Source organism: Musca autumnalis, unplaced genomic scaffold (assembly GCF_047663935.1).
Source record: "Musca autumnalis isolate F117 unplaced genomic scaffold, ASM4766393v1 scaffold_3, whole genome shotgun sequence".
Taxonomy (NCBI): Eukaryota; Metazoa; Arthropoda; class Insecta; order Diptera; family Muscidae; genus Musca; species Musca autumnalis.
Window position 1 is genome coordinate 30,519,169 of NW_027411866.1, and position 25,575 is coordinate 30,544,743.

At 30.9% G+C, this 25,575-nt stretch overlaps 2 protein-coding genes across 3 annotated transcripts in view; one reads left to right on the top strand and one right to left on the bottom strand.

Annotated features, from left to right (window-relative positions):
- Positions 1-25,575, top strand: part of LOC141396601 (actin-histidine N-methyltransferase-like) — a 68,672-nt gene that overhangs the window by 22,649 nt on the left and 20,448 nt on the right. The gene's annotated exons all lie outside the window — the stretch shown is intronic.
- LOC141396600 (uncharacterized) overlaps positions 1-25,575 on the bottom strand; it is a 428,433-nt gene that overhangs the window by 7,544 nt on the left and 395,314 nt on the right. For both annotated transcript variants that reach the window (XM_073972176.1, XM_073972177.1), the window contains one exon: positions 3,583-5,719. In XM_073972176.1, the coding sequence (XP_073828277.1) occupies positions 3,583-5,719 (2,137 nt within the window). The remainder of the gene's footprint in view (positions 1-3,582; positions 5,720-25,575) is intronic.

Genomic DNA, 25,575 nt, shown 5'->3' on the forward strand with positions numbered 1-25,575 from the left:
TATAGAAGTCGCCTACGGGCGTCTTCTATTCTATAGAAGTCGCCTACGGGCGTCTTCTATTCTATAGAAGTCGCCTACGGGCGTCTTCTATTCTATAGAAGTCGCCTACGGGCGTCTTCTATTCTATAGAAGTCGCCTACGGGCGTCTTCTATTCTATAGAAGTCGCCTACGGGCGTCTTCTATTCTATAGAAGTCGCCTACGGGCGTCTTCTATTCTATAGAAGTCGCCTACGGGCGTCTTCTATTCTATAGAAGTCGCCTACGGGCGTCTTCTATTCTATAGAAGTCGCCTACGGGCGTCTTCTATTCTATAGAAGTCGCCTACGGGCGTCTTCTATTCTATAGAAGTCGCCTACGGGCGTCTTCTATTCTATAGAAGTCGCCTACGGGCGTCTTCTATTCTATAGAAGTCGCCTACGGGCGTCTTCTATTCTATAGAAGTCGCCTACGGGCGTCTTGTATTCTGTAGTCGCCTATGGGCGTCTTCTTTTCTCTAGAAGTCGGCTATGGGCGTCTTGTATTGTATAGAAGTCGCCTATGGGCGTCTTCTATTCTATAGAAGTCGCTTACGGGCGTCTTCTATTCTATAGAAGTCGCCTACGGGCGTCTTCTATTCTACAGAAGTCGCCTACGGGCGTCTTCTATTCTATAGAAGTCGCCTACGGGCGTCTTCTATTCTATAGAAGTCGCCTACGGGCGTCTTCTATTCTATAGAAGTCGCCTACGGGCGTCTTCTATTCTATAGAAGTCGCCTACGGGCGTCTTCTATTCTATAGAAGTCGCCTACGGGCGTCTTCTATTCTATAGAAGTCGCCTACGGGCGTCTTCTATTCTATAGAAGTCGCCTACGGGCGTCTTGTATTCTGTAGTCGCCTATGGGCGTCTTCTTTTCTCTAGAAGTCGGCTATGGGCGTCTTGTATTGTATAGAAGTCGCCTATGGGCGTCTTCTATTCTATAGAAGTCGCTTACGGGCGTCTTCTGTGGTATAGAAGACGCCTATTGTCGATAGAAACGTGCCATATGATTCTATTCTATACATAGAAGTCGCCTATGAGCATCTTCTTAACATTCTATACCTACGTCGCCTACGGGCGTCTTCTATTCTATAGAAGTCGCCTACGGGCGTCTTCTATTCTATAGAAGTCGCCTACGGGCGTCTTCTATTCTATAGAAGTCGCCTACGGGCGTCTTCTATTCTATAGAAGTCGCCTACGGGCGTCTTCTATTCTATAGAAGTCGCCTACGGGCGTCTTCTGTTCTATAGAAGTCGCCTACGGGCGTCTTCTGTTCTATAGAAGTCGCCTACGGGCGTCTTCTGTTCTATAGAAGTCGCCTACGGGCGTCTTCTGTTCTATAGAAGTCGCCTACGGGCGTCTTCTGTTCTATAGAAGTCGCCTACGGGCGTCTTCTATTCTATAGAAGTCGCGTACGGTAGTCTTCTATTCTTATATTCCATAGAAGTCACCTACGGGCGTCTTATGCTCTATAGAAGACGCCTAGGGGCGTCTTATATTCTGTAGTAGTCGCCTATGGGCGTCTTCTTTTCTCTAGAAGTCGGCTATGGGCGTCTTGTATTGTATAGAAGTCGCCTATGGGCGTCTTCTATTCTATAGAAGTCGCTTACGGGCGTCTTCTGTGGTATAGAAGACGCCTATTGTCGATAGAAACGTGCCATATGATTCTATTCTATACATAGAAGTCGCCTATGAGCATCTTCTTAACATTCTATAGAAGTCTCCTATGGGGGGTCTTTATATGAAGGATCCGTACTGAAGTCGTCTGTGCTATAGAATATGCCTGTACCAGAGGCGGGCCTACGTCGCCTACGGGCGTCTTCTATTCTATAGAAGTCGCCTACGGGCGTCTTCTATTCTATAGAAGTCGCCTACGGGCGTCTTCTATTCTATAGAAGTCGCCTACTGGCGTTGTGGCCAACTATTGTCCAAACTAAGATACATTTGTTTGGTCCTTCGAGCCAAAGAATGAACTAATTTTCCCGTGTTAGTGTTTGCAGATGAGACTTTACTGACTAAGCGGTTATATCTCGCCTATAAAAACGGACTAAAACTTGTATATAAATATGTGCTCCTGTTCGTGTGTAAAGACTAAAGTATAGTACACATTGACAAGCAAAACTGACAGTCATCGAAGTCTATTTCGTGAATATCAAAGCCTAATTGAAAAATTTCGTTTATAATCTCTAAATAATACCGTAAATATTGTATTTCGAACGTTTTTATCTAAATAAAGGTTGTTATTTGCCGGAAAATTGTCCTTAAAGTACGTTGACTGTCAGTTTTGACTGTTAGTGTGTACTCCCTACTCATCAAGGCATATTTATAGAAGGTAGAAGTGACAATCAGCTGTACTCTTACTTTTTTTGTAAATTTAATTTTCAAAATGTAATAGGGTCTACTCAAGAAATTTGAAACATCGAAATTTGTTACCGTAAAATACTGTTTCTCTTCCTAAACGTGTAATAAAAATTACCTACGACAGTTCTGTAGTGGGATTCTGTAACTCATTTTTGCTGTTATCGATAATTGTCGGTAAAATTAAAATGCTTATAATTTCGATAATTAACGAAATTTTTCGGTAATTTAACGATAAATAAAAAGTAGTCGCTAGCCTCTACCGACACAAACAGTGATGCCAACGTTTCTTTATGTTCTTAGTCATAATTTTGTGATTTAATTTTACCGATTTTTGTCGGTAACAGCAAAAATGAGTTACATTTTTGGAACGACCCTATTATTCAATATTTTCTTTGACAATTAATTTTCAATAACAACCATGTTGTTTTTGTAAATTTGATAGTTGTTGGAATTCATGCATATACCTTCTATAAATTTACCTTGCTACTCATCAATAAAAAGAAGCTTATATTTGTCGATAAATACGGTCTTCTTTTGGTCGATAAAACCATGCTTCTTTTCGTCAGCAAAGACACGCTTTAGTTCGTCGATAAAAATGTGTTTAACCATGTTGCTAAAAACACGCCTGTTATTGTCGATAAAGCAGCGCTTTTATTCGTCGTTAAAGGCGCTCTCTGTTCGTCGAAAAACTTATAGAAAACAACATCGTTTATAGTTTGTACAGTTCCGATAAAAACCTTTTTTTAAAGGGCCCTAAAGTTAAAGTTTTTGGTCCTTCGAATCATATGAAAATAAAAAAAAAAAACTTACTTGCCTTAGTATTAGTGATTAGAAATCTTGAAGATGAGAGCTTACTGCTGCTTTAGCGGCTTCCAAATGTAGTTTAAAATTAATTTCGTTAATTTGGATTTTCGATGTTTAATTCGAATTTGCGTAAGCCAATATTTTTGTTTTGTTTTGACAACATTTGACAACCGCCTCAGCAGCAGCAGCATCAGCTCCCATGTGAAAGTTAATTAAAAAAGGAAAATTAAAGATCTCCCTCCAAAGACTCCCAAAATAACTTTCTTCCTCTTCTTTTCTTTTCCTGGCTTACTGCCTGTCCTCCCTAACTTTGGGATAACCACGATATAAATGTCTGGAAGAACCCCGTAATTGACGTCTGCGATCCACACGATTATTATAAAGATAACTGTTGGACGCACCTTTTTCAGTGAGGCCTTGAGGTGATGTTTTGCCATTCTTAAAGATCTCATCTGTGGGTTCGATGTCAATAATCGATGTAAAATAACTGGAACCTTGAGAATCGGTTTTTATATCATCCGGTTTGACACTTTTCAAATTCAATAAATTGAAATGGGGAAAATTTTCAAAGGCCGTAACAATATCCATGTTGTCCTGTAGCAAAACTTTCTTATCGGGATAATAGCGGGAGGGAGTTTGTACAATTGTGGCCAAGTGTAGTTGACTGGAACCTCGCTTGCGGTGTTCAATTAACTCATCCAATGTCATGTTACGTTGCTCGAGCACTTTAAAGAGTCTATTGCCCGAACGACGATCTTCAATTAGCTCCAAAAGATCTGTGCGATCATCAACATTATCATAATCGGGAATGATGTTGGAAGTTTGCTGGGTAGATGGCGGTATAGTTGTGGAGCTGGGTACTGTTGAGCTATACTGTTTCATTCGTGTGGTTATGGTAGAAGTTTCCAGCTGGTTGGAGTTTTTGGGCTTTACCGTTTCTTCAAAGAAATTTTCCAAATCATCATCTGCATCTTCCGCCGCCTCCTTGGAGGCATAGGTTTGCTTTTTGTAGGATTGTTCTTTTTCGATAAGATTTTTAAGCAATGTCTCTTGGATACGCTCTCGAATATCATCGGTGTTGAGATTCAAGTTGGCTCGTGGTGTTAAATTCATGGTGCTGCTGCTGGCGGTTGTTGTCGAAGTTTTGGTTGTAGTGGTTGTTGTCTGAGTTGTGGTAGTTGCCGGATTTACAAACGTTGTGGTGATTGGTGGCTGTGCGGTGGTACTGCTGGTGGTGGTAAAACGGTGTGAGGCTCTACTTGTGCCTCGCGTTGTTGAATGCATGCGGCGTGTTGAACTTAACTCCTTGAGGGAGTTTGCCCGCTCTCTCAAAGTGCTAAATTTGGTTATGGGCTTTGCTGTAATTTGTGTTGGTAGAGGTCGTCGTGTTGTGGTTGTGGTAGGTGGTGTTGTGGTTGTGTCCATTCTCCAGGTGGTAGATTCCCAGGTTTCCATGGTGGTTGTGCTATTTTCCAAATCGTCTTCATCAAAATCATCATCTTCATCCTCTTTTGAATTTGGTTCCATAGCCATGGTGGTGGTGGCATGTTCAGGTTCCGCACTAGCTGTGGCCTGGGAATTTTTCAGCAAGAAAGCTGGCCTCAAGGTAGATCTCTGATGCAGAAGTTTCTTGTATAAAGGTATGCGTGTTGTGGGTGCTGCCGTGGTGGTAGTTGTGGTGCTGGTGGTAGAGGGGCTTGGCTCCTTTTTCCTTGTTGTCAAGTGATCTACCAAGCCCACTTGGGAGCCCACAGGTCTAGAGGCAGAACCAAATAATTTTAATTTCTGCAAGGCCGTCAGTTTTGAATGTTCCTTGCCTTCATGGTCCCCGGCAGGTTTCACCGAAGGTGAACTCAATTTAAACTTGGGTTTGGCCGTATAACGAGAACCCTGATCTTTGGTAGAGTTGTGGCTGACTGTAGTGGCCGTGGTCTGCAGAGCTTGCAAGGCATTTTGTTTACCCTTGAGAAGATCATCGAGTGACAGATTCTTTTGTTGCAAAATTTCACTTAAACTTAAGCCACCGCTATTTTTCAAAATATTTTTGACATTTTCGGAATTTCGATTGCCCGAGGAGTGACCGTTTTCCTTGTTTGCAGATGTTCCAGTTTTGGTATTACGCAATTCATAAAGTTTTTGTTCTTTTTCCAAGGCCGAAAACGGTTCTCTGATGGTAGTGGGTTTCCTTCTTCTCCCAGCACCTCCACCCGCAGCTTGAGAAATTGCAGATCTTCTTTCTGCCACACCGCTTGGACTTACTAATGGCTTAAACTCATCTTCGGTATTTTCTTCACTTGATGGAACACGCCAATAAGGTGTGGGACGGGGTGCGATTGCTACTGTAGCCTCTTCTTCACTACCACCTTCATTTACCACCTGAGGTCTACGCTTGCGTTTGCGATTACCCGGTCGTCGTTTTACTGTTCCACTTCCAGCTCCTTCACTGCTTGGTTTGCCGTATTGCGGTTGTCCCCTCAAGGCATCAGCTTGAGGTACCATCTCATCCTGGACAATAAGAGAGGCGGCTGTCTGCAGCATCTGCAAAGAAACAGGGAAAACCTGTTGAACATTTTTTATCTTGAATTGAAATGGGTAATTTTTTCTAAATTTTGTCGATAACAAAATTTATTTTCAGAAAATGTTATCGATAATATTTTTTTTTTCTAAAAATAAGTGGTCGATAACATATTTTATATATAAAAAATGTAGATAACAACTATTCTATAACGAAAAGTTGTCGATAACAACTATTCGATATAGAAAAGTTGCCTATCAAAACTATTCCATAAAGAAAAGTTGTCGATAACAACTATTCTATAAAGAAAAGTTGTCGATAACAACTATTCTATATAGAAATGTTGTCGATAACAACTATTCTATATAGAAATGCTGTCGATAACAGCTATTCTATACAGAAAGGTTGTTGATAACAACTATTCTAGTCGACAACAACTATTCTATATTCTATAAAGAAAATTTGTCCTTAGCAACTACTCTATAAAAAAAAGTTGTCCATAACAACTATTCTATAAAGAAAAGTTGTCTATAACAACTATTCTATATAGAAATGTTGTCGATAACACCTGTTCTATACAGAAAGGTTGTCGATAACAACTATTCTAGTCGACAACAACTATTCTATATAGAAAAGTTGTCGATAACAGCTATTCTATATAGAACAGTTGTCGATAACAACTATTCTATATAGAACAGTTGTCGATAGAACAGATGTCGATAACAACTATTCTATTACGAAAAGTTGTCGATAACAATTTACGATATAGAAAAGTTGTCGATAACAACTATTCGATATAGAAAAGTTGCCTATCAAAACTATTCTATATAGAAAAGTTGTCCATAACAACTATTCTATATAGAAATGTTGTCGATAACAGCTATTCTAGTCGACAAAAACTATTCTATATAGAACAGTTGTCGATAACAACTATTCTATATAGAACAGTTGTCGATAACAACTATTCTATATAGAACAGTTGTGGATTACAACTATTCTATATAGAACAGTTGTGGATTACAACTATTCTATATAGAACAGTTGTCGATAACAACTATTCTATATAGAACAGTTGTCGATAACAACTATTCTATATAGAACAGTTGTCGATAACAACTATTCTATATAGAACAGCTGTCGATAACAACTATTCTATATAGAACAGTTGTCGATAACAACTATTCTATATAGAACAGCTGTCGATAACAACTATTCTATATAGAACAGTTGTCGATAACAACTATTCTATATAGAACAGTTGTCGATAACAACTATTCTATATAGAACAGTTGTCGATAACAACTATTCTATATAGAACAGTTGTCGATAACAACTATTCTATATAGAACAGTTGTCGATAACAACTATTCTATATAGAACAGTTGTCGATAACAACTATTCTATATAGAACAGTTGTCGATAACAACTATTCTATATAGAACAGTTGTCGATAACAACTATTCTATATAGAACAGTTGTCGATAACAACTATTCTATATAGAACAGTTGTCGATAACAACTATTCTATATAGAACAGTAGTCGATAACAACTATTCTATATAGAACAGTTGTCGATAACAACTATTCTATATAGAACAGTTGTCGATAACAACTATTCTATATAGAACAGTTGTCGATAACAACTATTCTATATAGAACAGTTGTCGATAACAACTGTATAGAAAAGCTTTCGATGACAGCTATTCGATGTAGAACAATGCTATCTAGAACTTTTATCGACAACAACCATTCTTTATAGAAAAGTTGTTGATAACAATATATATATATATGTTGTCGATACTTTATATGTAATGTTGCATGGAAAAGTTTTGCTAATAACGTTTTGTGCCATGTTTTCCTCTCTCCCTCTCGTTCTACCACCCAAATTACTTCTAAAAGTATGCAGGCCTTTTCAATTATTTACAGTTTTGATTACAATTTAACATCCGTTACATTTTTAAAAATACTTCCGTGATAATATTTAAGCGGAAAAACATGCACTCACACACATTTGACCACCATGCCAACAAACACACACACATTTACATACACATGTACGTATTGATATCCAATAATTCTATTGATTATAGGTTTGAATAAAATATTTTATTCAATTTTTGTTTTGTTGGGCAGTTGTAGGTCAACCCAAAATAAACGTTGTTCAAAATATTGTTCAAATATTATATCGATTCGCATGAAGAAGAATACAGTTTTGTAATAATAGCTATTTCAAGTGGCCCAATGGCATAAAATCATAATATTTATAACTTATTCAGGAAAATTCACATCCTTTGTCATGGAATTGAATCAATGGTACGTACCATTATCTATTGCTTGAATTCCCATTATCCAAAGCAATTTCAAATTGTGCTTTGAAAAAACAAAGCAATTATATGCCCAATATCATCATCAGGAGCATCATCGTTAGTGGTAGCAGCAGCACCAAGTAGGCCAGCATACTTGATGAAAATGTTGTTATGATAAATGAAATGAGAAACATAGAATTGAATAGACTTTGGCTGGGTATCATCAGTCAATGAATGTTAGTTGGATTGATGTGAGAATATTAAACAAAGATAGAAAATTGTATTTGTTTTGGCATCAGATGCAATCTAATTTCAATTTAACGAGATACAAACAGAGAAGAGCAAGTACATTATGACAAAGGAGGAGAGGATAATGAGAATTTGAGCACGACTATTAGGCAAAGAAAGTTGTTATCGATAAGTTTTTTTATGAGAAAAGCTTGCTATTGATTACTTTTCTATACAAAGGTTGTTAATGACATTTTTTTTTATAGAAATAGGTAGTTATCAAAATTGTTCCTATAGGAAAATGCTTTTATCGACAACTTTTCTTTAGAAAAAGTTTGTTATCGACAACTTTCCTACAGAAATAGATGGTTCTCGACAATTTTTCTATAGAAAAAGTTTGTTATCGACAACTTTTCTATAGATAAAGTTCGTTATCTACAACTTTTCTATAGAAAAAGTTTGTTATCGACAACTTTTCTACAGAAAAAGATTTTTATCGACAACTTTTCTACAGCAAATGATTTTTATCAACAAATTTTCTATAGAAAAAGTTTTTTTTTTTATTGAAAACTTGTCTATTGAAAAAGTATGTTAACGATAACTTTTCTGCAGAAGACGTTTGTTATTGACAATTCTCTATAGAAAAACATTTTATCGACAACTTTTCTATAGAAAAATTTTGTTATCGACAACTTTTGTATAGAAAAAGTTTGTTATCGACAAATTTTCTATAGAAATAGGTTTTTATCGACAACTTTTCTATAGAAAAAGTTTGTTATCGACAACTTCTCTAGAGAAAAACTTGTCATCAACAAGTTTTCTGTAGCAAAACTTTGTCATCGACAACTTTTCTTTATAAAATATTTGTTATCGACAACTTTTCAATAGAAAAAGTTTTTTATCGACAACTTTCTATAGAGAAGGTTTGTTATCGACAACCTTTTTATAGAAAAAGTTTGTTGTCGGCAACTTTTCTATAGAGAAAGTTTGTTATCGACAGGTTTTCCATAGAGAAAGTTTATTATCGACAACTTTTCTATAGAGAACGTTTGTTATTGACAATTTTTCTATAGAAAGTGTTTGTTATTAACAACCTTCCTACAGAAAAAGTTTGTCATCGACAATTTTTATAAAGAAAAAGTTTGTTATCGACAACTTTTCTATAGAAAAATTTCGTTATTGATAACTTTTCTATAGATAAAGTTTGTTATCGACAAATTTTCTATAGAAATAGGTTTTTATCGACAACTTTTCTATAGAAAAAGTTTGTTGTCGACAACTTCTCTATAGAAAAATTTAACTTAATTAACAATCATTCTATAGAAAAATTTGTTATCTACAACTTTTCTATAGAAAAAGTTTGTTATTAACAACCTTACTACAGAAAAAGTTTGTTATCTAAAACTTTTGCGTAGAAAAAGCTTGTAATCGACAATTTTTCTATTGAAAAATCATGTTATCGACAACTTTTCTATAGAAAAAGTTTGTTATCGACAACTTTTCTATAGAAAAACTTTGTTATCGACAACTTTTGTATAGAAAAAGTTTGTAATTGACAAATTTTCTATAGAAATAGGTTTTTATCGACAACTTTTCTATAGAAAAAGTTTATTATCGACAACTTCTCTATAGAAAAACTTTGTCATCAACAAGTTTTCTGTAGCACAACTTTGTCATCGACAACTTTTCTTTATAAAATATTTGTTATCGACAACTTTTCTATAGAAAAAGTTTGTTATCGACAACTTTTCTATAGAAAAAGTTTGTTATCGACAACTTTTCTATAGAAAAAGTTTGTTATCGACAACTTTTCTATAGAGAAGACTTGTTATCGACAACCTTTTTATAGAAAAAGTTTGTTGTCGGCAACTTTTCTATAGAGAAAGTTTGTTATCGACAGGTTTTCCATAGAGAAAGTTTATTATCGACAACTTTTCTATAGAGAACGTTTGTTATTGACAATTTTTCTATAGAAAGTGTTATTAACAACCTTCCTACAGAAAAAGTTTGTCATCGACAATTTTTATAAAGAAAAAGTTTGTTATCGACAACTTTTCTATAGAAAAATTTCGTTATTGATAACTTTTCTATAGATAAAGTTTGTTATCGACAAATTTTCTATAGAAAAAGTTTGTTATTAACAACCTTACTACAGAAAAAGTTTGTTATCTACAACTTTTGCGTAGAAAAAGCTTGTAATCGACAATTTTTCTATTGAAAAATCATGTTATCGACAACTTTTCTATAGAAAAAGTTTGTTATCGACAACTTTTCTATAGAAAAACTTTGTTATCGACAACTTTTGTATAGAAAAAGTTTGTAATTGACAAATTTTCTATAGAAATAGGTTTTTATCGACAACTTTTCTATAGAAAAAGTTTATTATCGACAACTTCTCTATAGAAAAACTTTGCCATCAACAAGTTTTCTGTAGCACAACTTTGTCATCGACAACTTTTCTTTATAAAATATTTGTTATCGACAACTTTTCTATAGAAAAAGTTTGTTATCGACAACTTTTCTATAGAAAAAGTTTGTTATCGACAACTTTTCTATAGAAAAAGTTTGTTATCGACAACTTTTCTATAGAAAAAGTTTGTTATCGTCAACTTTTCTATAGAAAAAGTTTGTTATCGACAACTTTTCTATAGAAAAAGTTTGTTATCGACAACTTTTCTATAGAGAAGACTTGTTATCGACAACCTTTTTATAGAAAAAGTTTGTTGTCGGCAACTTTTCTATAGAGAAAGTTTGTTATCGACAGGTTTTCCATAGAGAAAGTTTATTATCGACAACTTTTCTATAGAGAACGTTTGTTATTGACAATTTTTCTATAGAAAGTGTTTGTTATTAACAACCTTCCTACAGCAAAAGTTTGTCATCGACAATTTTTATAAAGAAAAAGTTTGTTATCGACAACTTTTCTATAGAAAAATTTTGTTATTGATAACTTTTCTATAGATAAATTTTGTTATCGACAAATTTTCTATAGAAATAGGTTTTTATCGACAACTTTTCTATAGAAAAAGTTTGTTGTCGACAACTTCTCTATAGAAAAATTTAACTTAATTAACAATCATTCTATAGAAAAATTTGTTATCTACAACTTTTCTATAGAAAAAGTTTGTTATTAACAACCTTCCTACAGAAAAAGTTTGTTATCTACAACTTTTGCATAGAAAAAGCTTGTAATCGACAATTTTTCTATAGAAAAATCATGTTATCGACAACTTTTCTATAGAAAAAGTTTGTTATCGACAACTTTTCTATAGAAAAACTTTGTTATCGACAACTTTTGTATAGAAAAAGTTTGTAATCGACAAATTTTCTATAGAAATAGGTTTTTATCGACAACTTTTCTATAGAAAAAGTTTATTATCGACAACTTCTCTATAGCAAAACTTTGTCATCAACAAGTTTTCTGTAGCACAACTTTGTCATCGACAACTTTTCTTTATAAAATATTTGTTATCGACAACTTTTCTATAGAAAAAGTTTGTTATCGACAACTTTTCTATAGAAAAAGTTTGTTATCGACAACTTTTTTATAGAAAAAGTTTGTTATCGACAACTTTTCTATAGAAAAAGTTTGTTATCGACAACTTTTCTATAGAGAAGGCTTGTTATCGACAACCTTTTTATAGAAAAAGTTTGTTGTCGACAACTTTTCTATAGAGAAAGTTTGTTATCGACAGGTTTTCCATAGAGAAAGTTTATTATCGACATCATTTCTATAGAGAACGTTTGTTATTGACAAATTTTCTATAGAGAAAGTTTGTCATCGACAACTTTTCTATAGAAAAAGTTTGTTATCGACAACTTTTCTATGGAAAAAGTTTGTTATTGACAACTTTTCTATAGAAAGAGTTTGTTATTAACAACCTTCCTACAGAAAAAGTTTGTCATCGACAATTTTTATAAGGAAAAAGTTTGTTATCGACAACTTTTGTATAGAAAAAGCTTGTTATCGACAATTTTTCTATAGAAAAAGCTTGTTATCGACAACTTTTGTATAAAAAAATTTTGTTATTAACAACCTACCTATAGAAAAATTTGTTATCGACAAATTTTCTATAGAAAATGTTTGTTATCGACAACATTTCTATAGAAAAAGTTTGTTATCGACAACTATTCTAAGGAAAAAGTTTGTTATTGATAACTTTTCTGTAGAAAAAGTTTGTTTTTAACAACCTTCCTATAAATAAATTTGTTATCGACGACTTTTCTTTAGAAAATTTTTGTTATCGACAACTTTTTTTTAAAAAATTTGTGCTATTGACAATTTTTTTGTTTACAAAATGTGTGTTATCGACAACTTATCTATAGAAAAAGTTTGTTATCGACAAATTCTCTTTAAAAAAAAGTTTGTTATCGAAATCTTTTCTATAGAATAGGTTTGTTATCGTCAACTTTTCTATAGATAAAGTTTGTTATCGACAACTTTTCTATAGAAAATGTTTGTTATCGAAAACTATTCTATAGAAGAAGTTTATTATCGAAAACTTTTCTATAGAAGACATTTGTTATCGAAAACTTTTCTGTAGAAAAAGTTTGTTAATGAAAACGTTTTTATAGAAAAAAGCTTGTTATCTACAACTTTTCTATAGAAAAATTTTGTTATCGACAACTTTTCTATAGAAAAAGTATATTATCGCCAACTTTTCTATAGATAAAGTTTGTTATCGACAACTTTTCAATAGAAAAAGTGTTTTATCGACAACTTTTTTTGTAGAACAAACGCGTTATCGACAAATTTTCTATAGAAAAAGTTTGTTATCGACAACTTTTCTATAGAAAAAGTTTGTTATCGACAACTTTTCTATAGAAAAAGTTTGTTATCGACAACTTTTCTATAGAAAAAGTATATTATGGCCAACTTTTCTATAGATAAAGTTTTTTAGCGACAACTTTTCTATAGAAAAAGTTTGTTATCGACAACTTTTCTATTGAAATTGGTTGTTATTGGGAACTTTTCTGTAGGAAAAATTGTTATCGTTAATTGTTCTCTCAGAACATTTGTATAATCGACAACTTTTCTACGAGACTATCAACAACAGTTCTTTAGTTAAGTTTTTTTAATAACTTTTCTTCCGACAATGTAAGTTATCGATAACATTTCTGTATAAAATAACTATTATCGACAGTATGTCCATATTTATATTAGGCAATTTTCCTTGCGGCAATTGTCAGTTTGTAGGTGAGAGATGGTGTTGTGAGGCAAAGGATTACAATATGCCTCACCTCTCTCTCTCCTTCAAACTGACAATTGCCGCAAGGAAAATTGCCTAATATAAATATGGACTATGTGTTTAGAAAAATGTTGTTATCGAAAACCTTTCTATAGAAAAACGTTATTATTTTTATAAATAAATAAAATATTAACAAACAATTTGTTACTGGCATCCCTTTAAGTAAAGAAAAGTTTGCTGTCAATTTCAAATGAAACTGCAAATAATTTCATTCACAGTACTTCAAACAAAGAATTTGAAACACACAAGAGAATGTAAAATAATTAATGTAAACAACACTAATTATGGTCATAATATTCCATCTCTATGATTCTAATGGACATAATGCCAATGTCAATGGTCCTGACTGGAGATGCAAAAGATTTGATAGTCTCTTATACTAAAAGTACACGGTAATGGACACTTGTAAGCATATTAAATGTTAAGTAGCCTCTTTGTGCTTTTTATTTTACGAAGTAAGAAAGCAAGAAGAAAATAAAACAAAAATGTAAGTTTGGAAGAAAATGTCATTATGACATTAAATTCAACTCGGGATTATTTTAAAACATGACATTAATTTTAAAAAAGAAATTATATTGTCAACTTTTTTATACAGAATTCATCTTATCGAATATATTTCTATTTGGAATAGATGTTTGTTATCGACAACTTTTCTATAGAAAAAGTTTGTTATCGACAACTTTTCTATAGAAAAAGTTTGTTATCGACAACTTTTCTATAGAAAAAGTTTGTTATCGTCAACTTTTCTATAGAAAAAGTTTGTTATCGACAACTTTTCTATAGAAAAAGTTTGTTATCGACAACTTTTCTATAGAGAAGACTTGTTATCGACAACCTTTTTATAGAAAAAGTTTGTTGTCGGCAACTTTTCTATAGAGAAAGTTTGTTATCGACAGGTTTTCCATAGAGAAAGTTTATTATCGACAACTTTTCTATAGAGAACGTTTGTTATTGACAATTTTTCTATAGAAAGTGTTTGTTATTAACAACCTTCCTACAGCAAAAGTTTGTCATCGACAATTTTTATAAAGAAAAAGTTTGTTATCGACAACTTTTCTATAGAAAAATTTTGTTATTGATAACTTTTCTATAGATAAATTTTGTTATCGACAAATTTTCTATAGAAATAGGTTTTTATCGACAACTTTTCTATAGAAAAAGTTTGTTGTCGACAACTTCTCTATAGAAAAATTTAACTTAATTAACAATCATTCTATAGAAAAATTTGTTATCTACAACTTTTCTATAGAAAAAGTTTGTTATTAACAACCTTCCTACAGAAAAAGTTTGTTATCTACAACTTTTGCATAGAAAAAGCTTGTAATCGACAATTTTTCTATAGAAAAATCATGTTATCGACAACTTTTCTATAGAAAAAGTTTGTTATCGACAACTTTTCTATAGAAAAACTTTGTTATCGACAACTTTTGTATAGAAAAAGTTTGTAATCGACAAATTTTCTATAGAAATAGGTTTTTATCGACAACTTTTCTATAGAAAAAGTTTATTATCGACAACTTCTCTATAGCAAAACTTTGTCATCAACAAGTTTTCTGTAGCACAACTTTGTCATCGACAACTTTTCTTTATAAAATATTTGTTATCGACAACTTTTCTATAGAAAAAGTTTGTTATCGACAACTTTTCTATAGAAAAAGTTTGTTATCGACAACTTTTTTATAGAAAAAGTTTGTTATCGACAACTTTTCTATAGAAAAAGTTTGTTATCGACAACTTTTCTATAGAGAAGGCTTGTTATCGACAACCTTTTTATAGAAAAAGTTTGTTGTCGACAACTTTTCTATAGAGAAAGTTTGTTATCGACAGGTTTTCCATAGAGAAAGTTTATTATCGACATCATTTCTATAGAGAACGTTTGTTATTGACAAATTTTCTATAGAGAAAGTTTGTCATCGACAACTTTTCTATAGAAAAAGTTTGTTATCGACAACTTTTCTATGGAAAAAGTTTGTTATTGACAACTTTTCTATAGAAAGAGTTTGTTATTAACAACCTTCCTACAGAAAAAGTTTGTCATCGACAATTTTTATAAGGAAAAAGTTTGTTATCGACAACTTTTGTATAGAAAAAGCTTGTTATCGACAATTTTTCTATAGAAAAAGCTTGTTATCGACAACTTTTGTATAAAAAAATTTTGTTATTAACAACCTACCTATAGAAAAATTTGTTATCGACAAATTTTCTATAGAAAATGTTTGTTATCGACAACATTTCTATAGAAAAAGTTTGTTATCGACAACTATTCTAAGGAAAAAGTTTGTTATTGATAACTTTTCTGTAGAAAAAGTTTGTTTTTAACAACCTTCCTATAAATAAATTTGTTATCGACGACTTTTCTTTAGAAAATTTTTGTTATCGACAACTTTTTTTTAAAAAATTTGTGCTATTGACAATTTTTTTGTTTACAAAATGTGTGTTATCGACAACTTATCTATAGAAAAAGTTTGTTATCGACAAATTCTCTTTAAAAAAAAGTTTGTTATCGAAATCTTTTCTATAGAATAGGTTTGTTATCGTCAACTTTTCTATAGATAAAGTTTGTTATCGACAACTTTTCTATAGAAAATGTTTGTTATCGAAAACTATTCTATAGAAGAAGTTTATTATCGAAAACTTTTCTATAGAAGACATTTGTTATCGAAAACTTTTCTGTAGAAAAAGTTTGTTAATGAAAACGTTTTTATAGAAAAAAGCTTGTTATCTACAACTTTTCTATAGAAAAATTTTGTTATCGACAACTTTTCTATAGAAAAAGTATATTATCGCCAACTTTTCTATAGATAAAGTTTGTTATCGACAACTTTTCAATAGAAAAAGTGTTTTATCGACAACTTTTTTTGTAGAACAAACGCGTTATCGACAAATTTTCTATAGAAAAAGTTTGTTATCGACAACTTTTCTATAGAAAAAGTTTGTTATCGACAACTTTTCTATAGAAAAAGTTTGTTATCGACAACTTTTCTATAGAAAAAGTATATTATGGCCAACTTTTCTATAGATAAAGTTTTTTAGCGACAACTTTTCTATAGAAAAAGTTTGTTATCGACAACTTTTCTATTGAAATTGGTTGTTATTGGGAACTTTTCTGTAGGAAAAATTGTTATCGTTAATTGTTCTCTCAGAACATTTGTATAATCGACAACTTTTCTACGAGACTATCAACAACAGTTCTTTAGTTAAGTTTTTTTAATAACTTTTCTTCCGACAATGTAAGTTATCGATAACATTTCTGTATAAAATAACTATTATCGACAGTATGTCCATATTTATATTAGGCAATTTTCCTTGCGGCAATTGTCAGTTTGTAGGTGAGAGATGGTGTTGTGAGGCAAAGGATTACAATATGCCTCACCTCTCTCTCTCCTTCAAACTGACAATTGCCGCAAGGAAAATTGCCTAATATAAATATGGACTATGTGTTTAGAAAAATGTTGTTATCGAAAACCTTTCTATAGAAAAACGTTATTATTTTTATAAATAAATAAAATATTAACAAACAATTTGTTACTGGCATCCCTTTAAGTAAAGAAAAGTTTGCTGTCAATTTCAAATGAAACTGCAAATAATTTCATTCACAGTACTTCAAACAAAGAATTTGAAACACACAAGAGAATGTAAAATAATTAATGTAAACAACACTAATTATGGTCATAATATTCCATCTCTATGATTCTAATGGACATAATGCCAATGTCAATGGTCCTGACTGGAGATGCAAAAGATTTGATAGTCTCTTATACTAAAAGTACACGGTAATGGACACTTGTAAGCATATTAAATGTTAAGTAGCCTCTTTGTGCTTTTTATTTTACGAAGTAAGAAAGCAAGAAGAAAATAAAACAAAAATGTAAGTTTGGAAGAAAATGTCATTATGACATTAAATTCAACTCGGGATTATTTTAAAACATGACATTAATTTTAAAAAAGAAATTATATTGTCAACTTTTTTATACAGAATTCATCTTATCGAATATATTTCTATTTGGAATAGATGTTATCGAAAATATTTCTACGTAGACTTGTTGTTATTGACAACGTTCTATTAAATGGTCTGTTCCAGTACTGCAAGAATCTACTAATTTTTACTATTTTTTTCGATAACATAAAGGAAAAAATGTTATCGTAAAAAATAGAAGCTTCCTGCAGGTTCTGGAATAGAGCAAAAATTATAAATGTCGTTGACTGTTTTTCCATGTCGAATAGCTGTCAATCGGAAGTAGAGGAAAGATGAGGACTCAGCTTTTTAGGTGCGCCATCTAGATGTCAATAGCTGAACATAACTGATATTCAACTTTTGGATTTGGTCTGTACTATAGCGTTGGCAACACTGTTGGTAACACATACTTTTGGTTTGTGTCTTCGCTATGCCGCTATATGTCGCACCTAAAAGCTGAGTCCTCATCTCTCCTCTACTATCGGACAGCATTTCTATGTTGAGTAGTTGTTATCGACAACATTTCTTAATTGTTATCGACACTTTCTCATACAAAAATGTCGTTATCGAACATTTTCCCATTAGAAATATTGTTATAGACAAACTGTTTTAAGTATAAATGTCGTTATCGATAATTTTCGATATCTAACCCATATATCGGTAAATGTATATTACAATTAGAAAGGTTTATATTGATTGCAATATACATTTACTGTTGTATGCTCTATGCTAATTACTTCGTATCCATTGTCATTCTACTTTAGCCATAAAATTAATTACCACTTTATGTTATCAATTATACAACTGTGCTTCTATTACAGTATGATTGTATGGAACGGAGAAGTCCTCATATTTATTTAAACCTTCTTCTGTAGATGTGAAGAAACACAGCTACACACACCTATTATTATCATCATCATGAAACCAAGGCACATTTATATAAGGTAGAAGTGACAATCAGCTGTATTTTTACTTTTTTTTTGTAAATTTGGTTTTAAAACTGTAACTGGTCTACTCATTAAATTTGAAACTTCGAAATTCGCCACCAAAAAATACTTCTTTTCATTGTAACCGTGTAGTAAAAATGACCTACGAAAGTTCTGAGTGCTTTATATTTACATTTTGATTCAAATTTTTTCTATTTTAGAGGATTTTCAAAATGTGTTTATATTTTTCTGAGAAAATTTTCAGAACGACCGTATTATTCAATATTTTCTTTGACAATTAATTTTCAATAACAATGTTGTTTTTGTAAATTTGTTAGTTGTTGTAATTGATGCATCTATCTTATATAAATGTGTCTTGCATGAAACCAAATATAAATTTAATAACTTTGCAAACCTTTGGTGTTGTCAGAGTAAACATTTTGAAATGAGGTGTTAATGAATGAATGCATTTTGTGATACATTTTCAATTTTCTCTTAATCAATACGAATTTACATTTTAATTGAAATTTTATCGAAATGTTTCTTTCTATTAGTTAACTTAATCTTAATGCAATCTCTGTCAATATTCGTAATGAAACCAAATTAATAATACAGAGAATTTACACCTTCGACACGGATTGTTTGTTGTGATAAAGAATGCACAACATTTGCCTTACTTTTAAGTAGGTGTTATCTCTAGAATATGTAAATTAAATGTAATTTGCATAATTGTGTTTGAGATACAGGCACGATAGATGAGTAAGAACGCATCAAAGACTTTTACATAATGAAAATTAGAAATACAAAAAATATAAATATAAAAGTTATTAACGATCTATATAGGAAAGTTGTTATCAATCGCATTTATATATAGAAAACATGTTATTGATGATTTGTTATCGCTGATTTGTCTATATAGAGAATTAGTTATCGATTATATTTCTATATAGAAAACCTGTTGTCGAAGAGTTTTCTATAATAAAAAGTAGTTGCGGATAATTTTTCTTTACGAAAATGTATAAAAAGTTTTATTCTGTTCTTTTCTGTATAGACGTTTTGTTATAGATAATTTTTTTACATAGAAAAGTTGTTATCGAAAAATTTTTAAATAGAATAATTGCTATCGACAACTTTTCGGTATGGATAGTTGCCATTGATATAGACAATATATCAAAACCTTCCCATATAGAATATTTGTTACCGACAACTTTTATATATAGAATAGTTGCTATCGACATCTTTTCTCTGTTGTTCAACTCTATACTCGTAGAACAGTTGATATCGGTAATTTTTCTCTTTATAACAGCTATTATACCGACAAATTTTCTATATGGAATTGTTGATAGTGACAACTTTTCTATAAAGAATGGATGTTCTGTATAAAATTGTTGTTACAGACTACTTTTCTCTATAGAATTGTTTTTAACAACAACTTTTAATATATAAGAGATGTTATCGATAATTTTTCTGTATGAAATAGTTGTTATAGACAATATTTCTATATGGAATAGGTGTAATCGACAACTTTTCTACATAGTAGTTGTTATCGACAACATTTCTACATTGTAGAATAGTTATCGGCAACTTTTCTATATACAACAGTTTTTAACGAAAAAATTTTCTACATAATAGTTGTTATCGACAACTGTTCTGTAGATAATATTTGTAATCGACAACTTTCCTATTTAGAATAGTTGTTATTGACAACTGTTCTGTATAGAATATTTGTTATCGTCAACTTTTCTATTTAGATTAATTGTTATCGACAACTTTTTTATGAAGAATTGTTGTTATCGGCACCTTTTCTATACAGAATCGTTGTTATCGATAACTTGTATATATTGAGTAGTTGTTATCGACAACTTTTCTATATAGAATAGTTGTTATAGACAGAATTTCTACATAGTATATTTCTATATAGAATAGTTGTTATCGACAACTTTTCTATATAATAGTTGTTATCGACAACATTTCTATACAGAATAGTTGTTAACGACAACTTTTCTATGTAGAATAATTTTTATCGACAACTTGTCTACATAGAGCAGCTATTGTCGACAACTTTTCTATATAGAATAGTTGTTATCTTGTGACTTTTCTATTTAGAATAGTTGTTATCGACAACTTTTCTGTATAGAAAAATTGATATCGGTAATTTTTCTATATAAAATAGTTGTTGTCGAAAACTTTTCTATATAGAGTTGTTAATTTTGAGAATGTTGCTATAAAGTATAGTTGTTATCGAAAACATTGATATAAGGAATTATTGTTTTCGACAAGTTTCCTATATAGAATCGTTGTTATCGACAAGTTTTCTATATAGAATAGTTGTTATCGACTGCAACTCTATTTCGTTGTTGTCAATGACGCTTCTATTCAGACTAATTGTTATCGATAAGTGTTCTATATAGAATCATTGTTATCGACAACTTTTCTATATAGAATATTTGTTATCGACAACTGTTCTGTATAGAATATTTGTAATCGACAAGTTTCCTATTTAGAAAAGTTGATATCGACAACTTTTCTATGTACAATAGTCGTTATCGACAACTTTTTTATGTACAATAGTTGTTATCGACAATTTTTCTTTATTTTTCTCTATATATGTAATAGTTGTTATCGACAACTGTTCTGTGAAGAATATTTTTTATGTAGAATAGGTGTTATCGACAACATTTCTATGAAGAATAGTTATATCCGCACCTTTTCTATATAGAATAGTTGTTATCGACAACCTTTCTATATAGAGTAGATGTTATCGACAAATTTTCTATATTGAATAGTTGTTATCGACAACTTTTCTATACTGAAGAGTTGTTATCGAAAACTTTTCTATATGGACTAGTTGTTATAGCTTCCATTTTTACATAGAGTAGTTGTTAGCGACATTTTTGTTACATACATATCGACAACTTTTCTATATAGAATAGAATGCATTTTTTATATAGAATAGTTGTTATCGGTATCTTTTTTTATAGAGTGGTTGTTATCGACAAATTTTCTAAATAGAAATAGTTTTTATCGTTGATAACAACTATTTTATTTAGAATAGTTGCTATAGATAACCTTTCTATACATAATAGTTGCTTATAACTTTTCTATCTATATTTTTCTGTTGCATATTGAATAGTTGTTATCGGAAATTTTTCTTTATAGAATAGTTGTTATCGACAAATTTTCTTTATAGATTAGTTGTTATCGACAACTTTTCTATATAGAATAGTTGTTATCGACAACTTTTCTATATAGCATAGTTGTTATCGACAACTTTTCTATATAGAATAGTTGTTATCGACAACTTTTCTATATAGAATAGTTGTTATCGACAACTTTTCTATATAGAATAGTTGTTATCGACAACTTTTCTATATAGAATAGTTGTTATCGACAACTTTTCTATATAGAATAGTTGTTATCGACAACTTTTTTATATAGAATATTCGTTTTTCGATATAGAAAAGTCGTTATCAACAAATTTTCTATATAGAAAAGTCGTTATCGTCAAATTTTCTATATAGAAAAGTCGTTATCTACAACTTTTTGTATATAGGAAAGTTGTTATCGACAACTTTTCTATATAGAAAAGTTTTTATTATCGACTACAAATCTATTTAGTTGTTGTCGATAACTTTTCCATTTAGAAAAGTTGTTATCGACAATTTTTCTGTATGAAAACTTTAATATCGGGAAATTTTCTCATGAGAATAGTCATTATCTGCATTTTTTTGTATAGAATAGTTGTTATCGGTATCTTTTTTTATAGAGTGGTTGTTATCGACAAATTTTCTAAATAGAAATAGTTTTTATCGTTGATAACAACTATTTTATTTAGAATAGTTGCTATAGATAACCTTTCTATACATAATAGTTGCTTATAACTTTTCTATCTATATTTTTCTGTTGCATATTGAATAGTTGTTATCGACAATTTTTTGATATATTATAGTTGTTACGGGTAGAATATTTTTTATCGACAATTTGTCTATATAGAATAGGTTTTATCGACAGCTTTTCTATATAGAATATTCGTTTTTCTATATAGAAAAGTCGTTATCTACAACTTTTTTTATATAGAAAAGTTGTTATCGACACCTTTTCTTTATAGAATAGTTGTTATCGACAAATTTTCTTTATAGATTAGTTGTTATCGACAACTTTTCTATATAGAATAGTTGTTATCGACAACTTTTCTATATAGAATAGTTGTTATCGACAACTTTTCTATATAGAATATTCGTTTTTCTATATAGAAAAGTCGTTATCGACAAATTTTCTATATAGAAAAGTCGTTATCTACATTTTTTATATAGAAAAGTTATTATCGACAACTTTTCTATATAGAATAGTTGTTATCGACATCTTTTCTTTATAGAATATTTGTTATCGACAAATTTCTTTATAGAATAGTTGTTATCGACAACTTTTCTATATAGAATAGTTGTTATCGACAGCTTTTCTATGTAGAATATTCGTTTTTCTATATAGAAAAGTCGTTATCGACAAATTTTCTATATAGAAAAGTCGTTATCGACAAATTTTCGATATAGAAAAGTCGTTATCGAAAAATTTTCTATATAGAAAAGTCTTTATCTACAACTTTTTTCTTTTTATTCTTTTCTGTATAGAATATTCGTTTTTCTATATAGAAAAGTCGTTATCTACAACTTTTCTGTATGGAATAGTCGTTATCGACCGCTGTACTATTTAGAATTGTTGTTATCGACAACTTTACTATTTTGTGTAGTTCTTAGAAACTTTTCTATATTTAATAGTAGTTATCGACAAACTTTCCATATATAACGTTTCTTTATAGAATAGTTGTTATCGACCACATTTCTATATAGTAAAGTTGTTATCGATAAATTTTCAATATAGTAAAGTTGTTTTCGCTAACTATTCTGACTATTTTCTACATACAATAGTTGTTATCGACAACTTTTCTAAATAGAATAATTGTTATCGATAAATGGTAGATTTCTCAAAAAATACATATGTTATAAATACTTCTCTCTAAAGTGCAGTACACATTGTCAGTTTTGAATGTCGATATTTCGCAATTATCGATAACTGTCAAACCGTCCAGCAACCACAAAACATTTTGTGGTTGCATGGTGAATGATGAAAATGAACGGCCACACTAGCAAGCAACAACAAAGCTGTCATTCAAAACTGACAATGTGTACCCAGATTAAAGAAAACCATTATATCTTCTCTGAAAATTTTGCCTTTTAGGGCGAAAATCATTTTTAATATTAATTTTTAATTAATTTCTCGATGGAATCGAGCTTAATGACCTGTAGTGGGATTCTCTAACACATTTTTTGAGTTACCGACAAAAATCTGTAAAATTGCAATGCTTATAAATTCGGAAATTAACGATATTTTTCGTTAAGTCAGCGACCAGCAGAAAGTAGTAAATTTCTACCGATAGCAACTGTGTTGCCAATTGTATTTTAACTTGTCATTCATAATTTTGCGTTTTAATTTTACCGATATTTATCGGTAACTGAAAAAATGAGTTAGAGAATCGCACTACTGACCAATGATGCAAGTGAAAAAGGAAAGCCAAAGGTATTAATTTTTAATTAATTTCTCATTGGAATCGAGCTTAATGACCAATGATGCAATTGGAAAAGGAAAGCCGAAGTCTTCTTCCCTTCTACCCCGTTTAGGTAGATTTAGGTTGTCATTTTCATAAAATATATGTCAAATAAATCGAGATAATGCACTTAACCATCGTATAAGTGTATAGTCTAAACTGAGTTTTTGTTTTACTACAATTTATTTTCGTTTTCCAGCAATCCTGTAAATATTGTGAGAAGAAGCCTCTTGATTACCATTGATGTGATTCCTCTTTCGTCCGCTCCGCTAAATTAGTAATTATTTTCATTACTCTTGAGAAAAAATTTCAACTGTTCTATAAATTATTGCTTTGTTTGTTTTGTTCCACTAGATCACAAACATTGCTTACTGTTGTATAACACAGAAATCTTGACATAATTCTCTTAAGAGACTGGGAACATTATGTTTGTTGTTTTTCATTGAATGGTAAATGGAATGAATGAAAACAACATTTATTTGTAGGAAAATTATATTGCAAATAATAACAAAGAGTGATGAAAAGGGCACATAAAAGTGGGAGTTATGGAAATCACGCTATACAACTTATTTTCTGAACTATATATAAAAACAACATCAATGTGTGTTATTTTTTTCCCCATTTACTCAGTTTTCCAATTTTCTACTAAAGTTATGGGGGTGTAAATGATTATTTGCTTTTTTATCAGGTTAAGAGTTGAATGTTGTGGCAGCATCAAAAATTTTTTTATTTGCCTCCTCCTTTACATGCAAATACTTGTATAAATTTCTTCTCCTCTTGTGAATGTGAATATTTTTTTTTGCCAGAATTACTGGTAATCAGAGTAATGCTTTTTGTTGTAGTTTAATGAATATAGGCCGTAATAAACTGTCAGATAACCACTTAAGGTTAAAGTGAAAGCCTAGAAAACCACCAACTAGCTCTTCTAATATTTATGTATTTGTTGTGAACATTGCTTCTGTGTTTTTGTATTAAACATAAATCAATGAGGGGTAGTAGTCAAACAGAATCGAATCAAAGACCTCAGATATATTTCATAATAAAACCTTTGAGCGACATTATTGTCTTCAAGCAGTCATTGATTATAGTAATAAATGGCTTTGATAAGTAATAGGTCTTGCTTTATTTCCAATATATGCCTTTACACACTGACGACAAGGAGCTTTGAGTACTTTGAATTGCAAATAAACCAGTTAAGTGATTTATATTATCATTGTCTATTAATGTGTGTCAATATTAATAAAAAAGAAGAAATACCAAAGGATGTTAATAGGGATAATAAAATAGTCATTTATATATCTAACTATGACAATTTGGTCGATAATTGTTCTCTATAGATTTAAAATGCAAGTTTTATTTATAGGAAAGTTGTCGATATCAAATTTTCCTCATATAAAAGTTGTCGAAAAAACTTTAATTTAATTAAATACATTCGGAAAAGAACATAGCTCTTTAAGCATTTGTATATTTTCAAGAATTTGTGTAATTCAAACAATATTATTCCTCGTTGTTTGTACTGTTAAATTGCTGTCTGTTTTCCCCCATACCGAATTGTTTGGTGGTTGGCTGTTAGTTGATGAAATCACTGCTGTAATTGTTGCTATTCTCTTCTA